This window comes from Corythoichthys intestinalis, chromosome 11 (genome assembly GCF_030265065.1).
Source record: "Corythoichthys intestinalis isolate RoL2023-P3 chromosome 11, ASM3026506v1, whole genome shotgun sequence".
NCBI lineage: Eukaryota > Metazoa > Chordata > Actinopteri > Syngnathiformes > Syngnathidae > Corythoichthys > Corythoichthys intestinalis.
In genome coordinates, this window is record NC_080405.1 from 30653528 (window position 1) to 30667396 (window position 13869).

The 13869-nt window shown below is 38.2% G+C and overlaps 1 protein-coding gene across 17 annotated transcripts in view; it reads left to right on the forward strand.

Annotated features, from left to right (window-relative positions):
• dlg3 (discs, large homolog 3 (Drosophila)) overlaps positions 1-13869 on the forward strand; it is a 188116-nt gene that overhangs the window by 145049 nt on the left and 29198 nt on the right. For all 17 annotated transcript variants that reach the window (XM_057849769.1, XM_057849777.1, XM_057849764.1 and 14 more), the window contains one exon: positions 12451-12565. In XM_057849769.1, coding sequence (XP_057705752.1) covers positions 12451-12565 — 115 coding nt within the window. The remainder of the gene's footprint in view (positions 1-12450; positions 12566-13869) is intronic.

Here is a 13869-nt window from a genome sequence, read left to right on the forward strand (position 1 = left end):
TGACTTCCTGCAAACCCCTCTGATGACCCTAAGCCTCTCCCCCAGTAACGCTGGCATCCCAGATTGCTATGCGGGTGAGGAACATTGTTCTTTTAGAATTTTTTTTTTTGTACAGAAGCAACCAATCCGATCTACAGTGTGCTGTTCATGGACGTCGTATGTAGGAAATGGGAGGGTCGATATGAGTAATGTACATGTTGATTGACTTGCGAAAGGGGTGTAGTTACATGAAAACATTTACATGAAGGAAACACAAGGAAATAAGTAGAGCCTGTTTCTGCAACGTCAGCACACTTGAGCGACGGTATTTGACAAAATTGGACTTGGTGCCACTCCTCCACCAACATTATCTTAACAATCAGATATTTCCTTCGCACCATTTACCTCTAACTATCTGCCACACCATCCAAATTTCATATAATTGAAGAAAAATAAGCTACATCTTACTGTAAGACGCATTTCCATGTTTTATTATGGGATATTTACATTAAGACATTACAGAAAGAGAGTAGATAGATCAAAAATGTCTTTTTAACAAATTATCATCAACAAACCCAGTTGCGCTCTCCTCATACATGGGCAGCTGTGTCAAAAGTCCCACTGGCGTGTTCACAGCCTGTCTGAAACCCCAAAAGCACTCCAGTTTAAAACACAAGTCACTAGAACTATGAAAACGAAAAGTTAAAATCTACGTTACCTTTACTTCTCAGCATGCAATGGACCATAGTAAGTAAGGCCTAATGGCTTTCATTGCTAATCCTAGCATAGCAGCTTGGTCGTAGCCCTCTATGAATGTTTGTTCTTTTGAAATCTGTTTAACTATCTTACTTAGGCTATCCTTAACTTATTTTTCTATAATAGCATTGAAAGGACTCTTCTACTGCCATAAAATGCAGAGCGCCCGGACAAGACCACTAGACATGTAGCGGCATTAGCACTGCAGCCTCATCCTGGCAAACTTTGGATATCCCTTCTTTTTAAATCTTGCTAACCACCTGTGGTTAGCCTTAAATTGTTCTTCTGTTATCTTGGCAACAATTCGCCATGTACCTGTAAATAGCTTGCCTTTTCACAAACGTAGCCTTGGAAATGCGGTCTCTTTTAATCCTTCTGCTGTGAATTTAAATGAGTTGATCACTAGTTTATCACTAATAGACATTCAATCCATTTGAATTGTGAGGGTTGGCAGTGACTGTCAATGGCAGCCAACAAGTTCATTAACCTTATTAAGACCTGGCATCCATATATGTGGACATCACATTTTTGGGTCATGTAGGACCGCAATATTAACATTTGTATCGGTGTGGCCCACATGACCCAAAATGTGATGATCACATGTGTTGACCTTTTGAGACCTGCATTTTTTCTTCTGGGCAAAAAAAAAAAAATTCGGCTGATTTTTGCTCTACTCAAATACCATAACAAAGTGCAATTTTTTGGTTTGGGGATATTTCATGCTTTTATAGGTTATTTTTAATGTTAAAGGTACTTTTTTTTTTTGTTTTATGATAAATGAGCACTTGTTTGCCTTTTTGAAGTTGCGTTTTGTCTCAGCCATTTTCAAAGCGCCAAAAATGGCAAAGAGCGCGTGCTAAACCTCATGATTTTATTTCGATGGGTAAAGTTCTGTCCAATCATCTCCCAGAAGTGGCAATAGCAACTAAATTCTGGGAATTTGTTGATTTAGCGACGTGAACGTGTCATGGCCTTCAGCAGCATGCTCAGGTCTGAAGGGGTGAAATTAGGGGTGCACGATATCAATTTTTTTAAAACAGATATCGATAACTTCCTGCTCCTCAAAGCCGATACCGATACGATAACCGATAATATATATATACAGTGGTACCTCTACATACGAAGTTAATCCGTTCCAGGAGCTTGTTTGTAAGTCGAAATGGTTGTATGTCGAGCAGGATTTTCCCATAGGAATACATTATAATTCCATTAATTCGTTCCACAGCCCAAAAACCTGCACTAAATCCTTAAAAAATACTGCTGGTACCATTACAAATGGCAATTACATATAGCAAAACAAATAAATAATAAATAAAAATCGGATTAATAATATAATAATAATAACAATTCCTTTAATAGTGTAACGAAACGGGTTCTAATAAGGCGGACGTTTTTTTCTGTACCTGAAGGCACCGCGGCGCTGACGTGACAAAGAGGGAGGGGAGCGGGTGAAAGTTTACTTTCGCTTTCAATGCTTTCTTAAGAACATCGTCAATTGCGGCAGACAGCAGGCGTTTTGTGTTGAATAAGTTGTGAGAGAAATGCTGAAAACGTGGCGAAGCTGGCGATTTCTCTGGAGATGTTACCACAATAAGAATTGTCAGCTTAACTTATAAAGACTGGCGAACGATGGTCGGAGGAGGACCGTGGAGATGTATTGTTGAGCCATTTCACGGATGCCCACCCTACGCTCATATTTTTCTGTCATTTGCATCTTTATTTAGAAGGTAAGCGTCAACTTTTTCCTTGTTTCACCACCTGTACCAACCTTTTCTGAAACCTGTGTTGATTTGTCACACAAGAAAATCCGCCGTGCATTCGTCTGCGGTGCTGCCATTGTCGTCGTATTTCGAGCATGTCGTCGGATGTAGAAACAAATGGCGAGTCAAATTTTACGTCGGATGTGGAAAAGTTCGTGTGTCAAAGCGATCGTATGTAGAGGTACCACTGTGTGTGTGTGTATATATATATATATATATATATATATATATATATATATATATATTAGCAGCTATCGAATATTTTAGTAATCGTATGTATAATCGAATATAGTAATGTATAATTCGTTATAAATTACCTCTGGTTATGACCCTCAATAAATTCTAAATTGATTTATTTTTAAATTCATAGTATTTAACATCAGGAGAACAGCCAAGTACACACAAGTAAACTGGAAGTCACATTCTCAGTAATGGTTGTGAAGGATCATCTTTCTCAGGTGTAAATGAGAAGAGATAAATCGGCACACTGTAGAAGCCCGGCAAACCGACTTGCCTACGTGCGACCATATTAGTGGGTCAACACTCCCATTGAAAGCAATCCACTGACATTGTCTCTTTTCACGTCAAGTCAAATGTGATGAACTCAGTCACTGCCATTGACAACGAGATGCTTAAACTGGAAGGACTGGCTGTAAAAGACCACAAAAACGCATCAAAACCTTTAAATGAATGAGTTTTAAGAAGGTAACATAGGAAGGACTAGGAGTTGGAACCTCTTGGTACCTCACAATGATACGATTTGCAATACAAATCTCAGGATAACGATGATCTGACGCTATAGCGATACAACGATTTTCGATACATTGGTCAGGAAATCATTCTAGGATAGTCTACAAAAAAACTAGAAAGCTGCTGTGAATTGGAATGAGTTTATCACTAGTAGATGTCCAATCCATTTGAAGTGGGAGGGTGGCAGCGAATGAACGAATGTGATTGAACGTCTATGGCTGTCAGTGGCAGCCAATGGCAGGCAATGAGTAATTTTGGGCCATTTAAGGTCATTTACCTGTTGATCTTCAGTTACTTCCTGTTGATTTTAGAATATTTTATGAGTCACTTGCTGTTTATTTTGCGTTACAGAACAGGAAGCGACCTGGGAATCACCCGAATGAATAGGCAGTGACTCAAACTCAACAGGAAATGACCTGGAAATGCCCTAAAATGAAAAGCAAGTGACCTGTAAACAGTGTTGTTAATAACGGTGTTAGAATATAACGGCGTTATTTTCTTCAGTAGTGAGTAATCTAATTACCGTATTGGCCCGAATATAAGACGGACCTGTAAATGCCCTAAAATGTAAAGCAAGCGACCTGTAAATGCCCCGAAAATCAGACCGAATGAATGCAAATGCTCTGGTTTTGAATGAACGAACGTTCCCAGTCTTAATGGATTGGGCGTCGAGCGCCGTCAATGGCAGCCTTTTTTTTTTTTTTTTTTTAATTGACATCTTTTTAAAACGGCATCTTGATTCTTCACAGGAGCATATCGATAACCTTTTGGGATACAAAGTATCACAATATATCACCATTTCGATATTTTGTCACACCCCTAGGAAGGACAAAACGTAAATTTGTTCAGTCAAATAGGGAACTGCTGGACAAGGTCATTGGTAAAATGGTGATGGTTGTGCTTCCACAGGATTCACTCTCTTCAAACAGAACTCTCTCTCATATTACAAGTACATACTGGACGTGGTGTGTAATGGAATCGAGCCGAGCCGACGTCCCCCCAAAAATAAAAGCAATAAGCTACGCGACTAATGAGGACATGCAGTCCCACTTTCTATTCGCTGTCTCTTATGCCTCCCATTGGACCCGCCGCCGCTGCTAAAATGTAAGCTAGAAAGCACTTGGCGCTTGCGCGCCAAGTGCTTTAAAGGTCTGCAGCGGAATAAAAGGGCCTCATGTTTCTCCTCGCAGCCTTTCTGAGGTGTGCCGGTGAATATTGCAAGAGAAGCCGGCTGCTCAGATACGGTTGAACCGCGACACACCTGCACCAAATAGCTGAGAGTTGCCATGGAAATTTAAGATGGCAATTTACTATCTAATTAAGGGGAAATGTATCACATTTAGACATTATTTGATTTTATTAGAACTACACTATTTAAATCAATCGAGCGTTAGCGTCACTGCTACATTTTTTCCTCTGGCGTTGGGCTGCCACAATCGAATAATCGATGAACAAATAGACAACTCTTTTGATAGTCGATTAGTTGTTAGAGTCATTGTTCACCCTAAACATTGAGCAAATATGTATTTTTTAGCCTCTCAATAGTATTTTTTTCATGCAACAAAGTTTTGATACGTTAAAGTATATTTTAGGGGATTAAAAAAAAAAACATGAACAGCATTTCTTAACCTGAAAAGATAGAAATGCCAAACGTTACACACAAAAACTTGAAACGTTTCTACACAAACTGTGTTTCAGGTTAAGAACACCCTGTAAATGCTTAACAAACTGTTAACAAATACTTCACAAATCAACAATAAATCATTTATCAACAGTTTACTAATGATCTATTAACTAGTAAAACGGATAGTTATTATAAAGTGTTACCGAATCATTAATTGAGGTCTCATATTTCGTTTAAAAAAAAAAAAAAAAAAAAACTTTAAAAAATTATTCACTCGCATATTTTAAACTTTTAAACAAATTACGTCACAATGAAAAAAAAGGTGTCTGTAAAACAGTCACGGATATCTGTCTCATAACTATTGCTTTGTGTATTTTTTTTTTGTTACTGTCGCATTTTCTCCGATACGTTAGATGATAAATAATCGATCCAAACAAAGAAAATTTGAAGGGAAAAAAAAACATTTAAAAAGGTAAATACTGTATATGAAAATGGAAAATCTCGACCACTCCTTGATGTCTGCGATTTCTGCATCGCGACCCTTGTAATATTACCATGTTTCACCCATAAAATCCCCCAAAAATCCGGCTGTGGCCATTCACAGCTGTGTCTTGACACTCGGTGATGCATGCTACATGGAGTTTTTGGATCGAAACAAGGTAAGTACGCAATAATATATCGTTAAAGTCATGGCGTCTTTATTTCTGCTCTCGCATGCTCTCACCTCCAGACAGGGTGTCACTGTTTAATTTTTTTTTTTTTTAATGCCCTCCTGTTCAAAATTTTTCTTCCCCCAGAAAATTAAGATTTTAAGCTTTCCAATGATGTATCATACCTGCATATCGGACAATTTTGAAAGTTGACATATTGGGGGTCTCGGAGCGGAACTTCAAGTCACCTTCGTGTTTTCCGCCATATATATTTATTGTATTCTTAATTCACAAAAATTATAACTACCAAAGAAATTTGATTGCAAAACAATTGCCAGAAAATTCAGTCAATACCCATATGTTGTAAATGATTTTTTTCTGACACATTTTTTGCTAATTTTTGCAACAGAATTTTGATGCTGAAAATTGAGGGAGAAAAAAATTGAATTTAAACTCATCAATTTATCGTACAAGGAGTTGAATCGATTATGACAATGACCTTGATTTTCAGCCTAATGTTGACTGTTTTTTCTTTTTTGTAACCTGAAACTCAAATAGTTCTTCCCCCATCTCAAATTATAAGTTCTAGCGCCGTTTTTATAACTGCAGTACAAAAACGTCCATTAATTTGATGTTTTGACTCTTCTTTTAGTTTAAGCTTTTTTTTTTACTCACAAGTCAGACACGATAGAGGAATGTTTGTTTCCATGACACTTCCTGTTTGTTGTGGGCCAACAAAAACTACCTGTAAAGTGTGTTTAACAGGTGTATGGTGGCTCTCCAACAGTGAAATGCCGAATGTCGAGCCTTTTTGGACTGACCCGCAGCGATCTTGTGATGTATCGTACAGAGACGAGCCTGCATTGTGATGTTGTCATTAGTAGCGGCGGCTTGGCAGCCATTTATGGTGGGGAGCCCAGCATTCCCTCCCCCTAGTACCCTGGGGAGCATGCGGCCTGATTGCGGCTCACTCTTCTTCCTGTCCGCAGATGAATGGCTTTGAAAAGCAGAAAATGCGAGCCGGCATTTAGCCAGCCTTCAGGTTACTGCTGCCGTTGAGACGCGCTTTTTTTTTTGTTTGTTTGTTTGTGTGTGTGTGTCCGTGTGTGTCCGTGTCCATACCCCCCCTTCCGCTCCGGGCTTCATTTCGTCATATGCTCGGCTGTGTCTGACAGAGGTGGGAAAAGGTGCGCAAAAATGCAGATTCTTGTGAGGAAAACGCAGTGTTAAAGCTAAAGCAGAGGATAACAAAGGTATAAAAGGAAAACTAACACTCCCCTTTTGTAAGCATTAACGAAAGAAAATTACTTTATATCCGGGCTGGGCGAGTAATGCTAAAAATCATTTTTTTTTACCAAGAATTTGATATTCATTAAATCGGAGAGAGACATTAGAAGACATTATTTTTGTTAGAAAGAAAAAAAAATGGGATAAATATATAAAAATAAAGAAAAAATACTTTTTCTTTTTAATTGAAAGGTGTAGATAAGCTTTTTGAGAAATATTTGGGGTGGGTCATCCATTTTTGAGAAGAAAAACTTTTTTTTTTTTTTTAAAACAGCTTAATTGAGTGAAATGTGGGGGGGAATTGCAGTTTTAGATAGAAATGTTGAAAGAAAATATTTTTAGAAAAGCGGATTTTAAAAAATCGGCTGCTTTTTGTGTGAAATGTGTGGGGGGGGGTCATATAAAAATAATGATTGATATTTTAAGGAATATACAGGTAGTCCCCATGTTACGAATAAGTTCTGTTCCAACGCTGGTAACATTACCCCAATTTCAGCATAAGTCGGAATTAACCCTTTAAGCACCCTACATACCCTCCAAATCCAAAAATAACTATCCAAAAACATGTATTATATATCATATTAAGTAAAAAAAAAAAGTAAAAAATAATAATAATAATTTGAGGTGCAATAAGGTACTGTTAACGCGACCCAAAAAAAAAAAAAAAAGACTGGAGACAAAATGACGAGACTCTGGCGTTGTAAAGTCGAAATCACGTAATTCGGGTACGTCGTAACCCGGTGACTACCTGTATATAATAATGATTAAGATCTGGCATAGACAATTGTGGACACATGACCCAAAATGTGCTGTCCACATAACAGTATGTGGACATTAATTACAAACTTGCTTTATAAAGTGAGAAAAAAATCTAATAAAATGGTTGCGTTTCGCATAAAAAAACAACAACAAAAGAAAATTATTTTTTTTAAATCCTCCGCAATGAGGCTGCAACTAACGATTGTTTTTATAGTCCATTTATCGGACGATTAATTGAACGATTAATCGGATAAATGTCACTTTTTTCAATTACCTTCACAATTTAACTTGAAGTTGTATGTTGTAACAACGAAGACAAAATGGATGACTACTATTCCTTCAAAAATAAAGTTTTATGACAGCTTCCTGACTTAACTGTAGTTTACAACTGTATTATTTTGAGTACATAAAATTTGTTAGTTTTTAATCAAGGTTCTTAGCATAAAACATAAAAATTTCGTAGTACGCAAATCAGACTAAGTTCAGTTCATTCAAAAAAAGTGCTGAACACTGACATTTTTTTGTGAGTAAAGTGATGATATACATTGTGAAAATGACTAAAACTAAACAACAAAATCGAATGAGGAGGAGGCAGACTGTAATGAATCGGTTTTCTTTATCAAACAGCTGTTCATAAATGCAATTTCAAAGTACACTCTCTTGCGTCACTATTTATAGTTTGAATGGGAGTCTGTGTTGAAAGAAGACTTATGCGGTTATATGAATGGGTTTGTGTTTGTTTTTTTTCCCCCCCATATAAAGAAATGAGACAACTTTACTGACTAGCAATAACTCAAGTGATAATGCGATATATATATATATATATATATATATCAGGCGTGAAAATCTCTCACCTTTCGGCGAAATTCGCCTTTTTGAAGTAAAAAAAGATGACCTACGTGAATCGTGTAGATCCGATGAGAAAACTTTTAAGGGGGGGGGGGTCCGGTGTAGGCATGTGCCGGTTACCTTCACGGTTTACCATGCTATGAAAACGTTGCGGTTACAAAACCACTAAAATTTTCCGTCATACAGTACTACGTATTCGTTATTTTTCATGTGTCGAAAATGCAGCCAGAAGTGGCTTGGCGCGGCAGCGCTGACCCCTTCCCCTGTTTGATGCTGCGAGTGTCAGTGATGCTATTCCAGCAAACCCAAAAACAAACTTTCCAAACGCAAGGCGTAAATTCTGCAATGCATTGAGCTCTCAAATCGTGGTAACTGAAATATACCAAATGAATACATTTAAAACGTTGTACAATCGTATTTTTCCACGTGTGAGTCGCTTCAACAGTTTAGCTTCATGAAAAAGTTCGCCAAAAACAAAACACATTTTCCTTTCAAATTCAGTACACAAAGTTACTAAAAACTTACAAAGACAAGTGATATGCAAGGCTTAGCTTAGCTAGGAGAGCAACTTCATTGAGTTTAATCACAGCCGCTGAGAGAGAAACAAGTTTGTATGCGGGGAAGAAAAAAAGAGTGTCAAAAATCGCTAATTGCGACAGATGATCTTGTCCTAAGCACAAATTCACGTTCGCTGGACGAGGTGAGGTCTCACTCCCAATTTTTTTTAGATGAATGCATTTGCCAGCATATTGAATTTGGTGAGTAATGGTTTTAATCGTTTTCATATTTTGCGGTATGACAAAGTTACTGCCGTTTGTTGCAGCTTGCGTTGAACACTGCCAGAGCGTCCGGTGAAAAAATAGCTCCCGTTAAGGTAGCTTCAAGCTTGTGTATTTAACGGTAATATAAAAGCAGTGTTGTCAGTAACGCGTTATGTGAGTAATGCGTAACTGTAATCTGATTACTTTCTTTCAGGAAAGAACAATCTAACGCCTTCATTTTTCTAAATCAGTAATCTGAGTAAAATTACTTTCCTTGATGCCTGTACGTTATTATTTTGTTATTGCCCCATAATGTATGTACTGGACTGTCTCAGGAAATTAGAATACACAATATTCTAATTTTCTGAGACAGTCCTGTATATTGTTCTATGTAAAGGACGTCAGCCAAGGTCGGCCCCCCACATTTTTACCACGCCAAATCTGGTCCCCTTTGCAAAAAGTTTGGACCCCCCTGCTTTAAATGGTGGATTAATGTACAGGACTGTCTCAGAAAATTAGAATATTGTGTATTCTAATTTTCTGAGACAGTCCAGTAGAATGAAGAATACTGTAGTCATGGGAGTGACATCACATGTCACATTTTCTAATCGGGGATGGGAAAAAAAAAAGGGTCACGTGTATTACCATGATGCGTGAGCCGTGAGCGCTGGGAGTTTGCGGCCAAAACAACATAGCCTTGCTTCCTCGCCAGGATGCAATGAAATAGGCAGGAGATACACTACAAACGGCTGCATTTGCACACTGGAAACACAGCCATTACTTCACATTTTTGTCCAGTAAAGATGACAAAAATATGTCCATGCGCTGCGAACTTTGCGCTGGCTCAAAAAGACTGTCGACCGCTACAAGCATCCAATTCAAGCACCACTTGGAATTACAGCACAACAGGTAACACGAAAGCCAGGACTTTTTGATACTGCTCGTGCTCAATCCTGGGTTCAAGCTCAGTTGTTGTTGAAGGTTTTGAAAGCTTAGGTTTAAAGAAATTCTAAATATCCATTTTGCCTCCTCAGCTGTAGTTTTGGCTAAGCAATGCAAACGGCTGTCTCTAAGGTGCTATGGTCACATGATCCGTTCGAAAAATAATTTGGACCCATTATGAAATACAGTAGTTTGAAGGATTCTTGTTCATTTCATTCATTTTTGTTGTTTATTTTATTGCTCTAAAACTTTTATAGACAACATTTTAATGGCCATATTCAATGGTCTTTATTTTAAAGGGGAAGTTCAGAATTTTTTACATTAGGCTTAATCTTTGAGTTAGCCGGGGTTTAATTAGTCATTGGAGTTGATTTGAACAAATTCTGCGCAGTTTGCCAGTTATTTGTTAGTTTCAGGGCTCCGGAGTGGCTAAGCCAGCGCGAGTCAATGGTGGTTGAAATCAGCTCCTTCAACTAACTAAAAACCCCCGCTCGAATATTAAGCCTTATGTGAAAAATTAAAATGGTCAAATTCGCCACATGTAGGACGTTTCGCCGACAGAGGACATTTTGGCATAACGCCGGAACATATTTCCTCCACATCTTTCTCACCTTTTTAACCCCTGACCCATTTTCATGCCTGATATATATATATATATATATATATATCAGGAACGCAAAGATGCAGTTAAGTCACGGTTCGGTACGATTTTCGATTCAATACATTTAATGCTCTGAAACAAAAAATACAAGTGTTTTTTGTTTTTTATTTTATTTTGCTTACAAGCAAAAATAACATTGCCATCATATAAACATGCATTATAGTGCATAATATTTATGTGCTTACTTACTGATCTGAAGAAATTTTGTATAAAATTACTGAGAACAATCTTGTACTGGTGGGGATAGCATATCTGCTCACCCAAAATGCTGCCAAACAACGGATCTGTACGACATTAAAGCCGGAAAGCCGCACGAGCAATGATCCTCGTGGTCCACACCTCCCAACTTTCAGGCAGTTTGGGGGAGGAGTGGAGGAGGGGGGCTGCTAGCGGCAGAGTTTGTTTTTTCAAGGCAAAGCTGCGCCGGACATTTTAGCGAGAGAGACGACAAAACCAAATTTGGAAAATAAAATTTGGGAGCTTTTCATTTGGATCGAATGTTTTTGCGTATTGAATCAAAGAGGGCGTATCGAACGGTTCTATATAAAATCGAGTATTGATGCATCCATAATGTATATAATGTTAAAATTGTCAACAAAGAAAAATAGTTCAACGTAGTGGTAGTTGGGAATATGGGGGGAAATTTTTCATGATTTGGGTCATTTTATATAACATTACAATGATATGCTTTAGTAAATGTAACGTGTCATGAATGTAGCACTGAAACATAAAAGTAATACAATGTAAACCCAAGAGGAATTATTTTTGTACAAATGTAGTTAGCTTATATACTTGTGTGTGATTTACACTTTTTGAACTCTTAAAATAATATATATCAATATTGATAATTTAAGATTTTTTTTTTTAATGTTCTGTATGGATTTGATAAACACAACTATTTCCAATTGTTTTGAATGCATCACTCACGGGTGAATTGTTTCATTGCTTTTGTTAGTTGCTAATTATTACCCTATGTACTCGTAGTCGCTATGTCTGTTCTCCCCTTTCGTAATTAATGTTCATCTTTGTTATTTATTCACCATACATTCATATCGTGTGGTGCCTTATGACACCTGGTTTTTGATTCAGAGACTGCTACTAGGCATAACATACCTTATGCCTAAAAAAATTTTCATTATGCCGATGGAAGGAAATTACGATGATGGGAAGTGATATACACTATATCGTCATCTCAATTCACATTCCAGGCTCTTATTAGTGCAGTAAAAAAGTAATAAATATTTTCCTGCGTATTTGGATCTGTTGCCCGGGCGCTAGCAGTCAGCTGGTGTTGGGTTACTTCACCTTGGTGCCTCCTGTTGCCCAAACGAGGGTGGATATAGCAATAACCCCAAGGGAGGTCTGCCTTTTATCCACCCGTAGGTTTCGGCAGGGGAGAGGAAGAGGGTTCAATGACCTCTATTTTGTTTATGCACCTGCTCAGAGGAGAGTGCGAGACTTCAGGCGTGTATGTTTACTTTTTTCCGGGCTACCTGTCTGCTTCATGACAACAGCCTGGACTTTGAGCTGTACAGAAAGTGTTAGCGACTGTTAGGCGTCCATCAGTTTTCAGAAGCTCTTTTCCTCATTATTGTCACATAAAAGAACATACAGTATTTAAGTAGATTATCTTAGGAGAGCTTTGATTAAACTGTATCCCTTTTGTTTTTAGAGTACAGCCGCTTTGAGTCGAAGATCCACGACCTGCGGGAGCAGATGATGAACAGCAGCATGAGCTCAGGATCCGGTTCCCTGCGCACCAGTGAGAAACGCTCCCTCTATGTCAGGTAAAGCAGTGCCATAGCATTACCTCGTTAGCAGCTATTGACCGTGATCCATTTTTACTGGGAAGGGCCTCGCAGTGAGGAAAGCCCAGTTCAAATGGATTGAACGTCTCTCGTCGACAATGACAGCCAATTGTATGAATATTTAGAATGTAAAGAAAATCACTTGCGGGTCATTTTTGGGCATTTTCAGGTTACTTCCTATTGATTTTGGGGCAATTCCAGGTCACTGGCTTTATGATTTTGAGTCACATTTGATTCTGGGGCAATTCCAGTTTGCTACCTGTTGTGTTTACGTAACCCCCTGTTGATTACCGTAATTTCCTGAATATAACGCTTTTTTCCCCAAAATCAACTTGTAAACTCATGGTGCGCATTATAAATGGGTACATGGATGGAGACAGAAATATATATGTATTACATATGTATATAGACCGATTTTTTTTCATTGACACGGCCACGTTGTGTTGAAGAAACGTATGCGGCGACCCGTTGCCGACTGCTTTTTTCACTCTTCATAAAGCACAGAATTTAGTTTCTTGAACTCATTTGAGTCGACGTTTATTGCAGCTCCGCAATTCGGACCATAACAAATGTAAGGACACACACTTCCTGTGTCCGTCAACTATATCGGTCCCTCGGGAAACTCAAACCCAAATAACAATAGTTCCTTTTGTTACTGTCGTGTTGACAGCTATGAGCTCTCACGGATTTCCGACTTACGTTCTCGCTTTCATTTTATCGTATCAATCCATGGAAGAAACATTTATTCATCATGAGGAAACGAGCAAGTTATACAGCAGCCTTTAAAAGAAAAGTCACATCTGTTTTGTTTTCTCCTATATTCTGGTAAGTTGGAGAAGTTGTCAAATCATATTATTACCGTAAATATTGTCAGTTTACGGTAATGTTTTGAACTACCAATGTGCTATGCTTGTGCTGTGTTTCACCAGTCAGTAAAATGACATCTCTGTATCTGTACACGAGCTCTGTTTTCTTGTATTCTTCTATTTATTGGCGCTAAAATTAGGGTGCGCGTTATAAACGGGTACAATAATTTTCCCTAGATTTTACAAGTAAATTTGGGGTGCGCATTATACACGGGTGCGCCTTATATTCGGGAAATTACGGTAAGCAGTATTTTGAAGTCTTTTACTGTGCATTTTGTATCACTTCCTATCAATTTGGGTGCATTTCCAGGTCACTTCCTCTTAATTTTCTGGCATTTCCAGATCCCATCCTGTTTGATTTGGTGGCATTTTGAGTTCACTTCCTATTGATTTTGTGTCGCCGGTTTATTTTGGGAC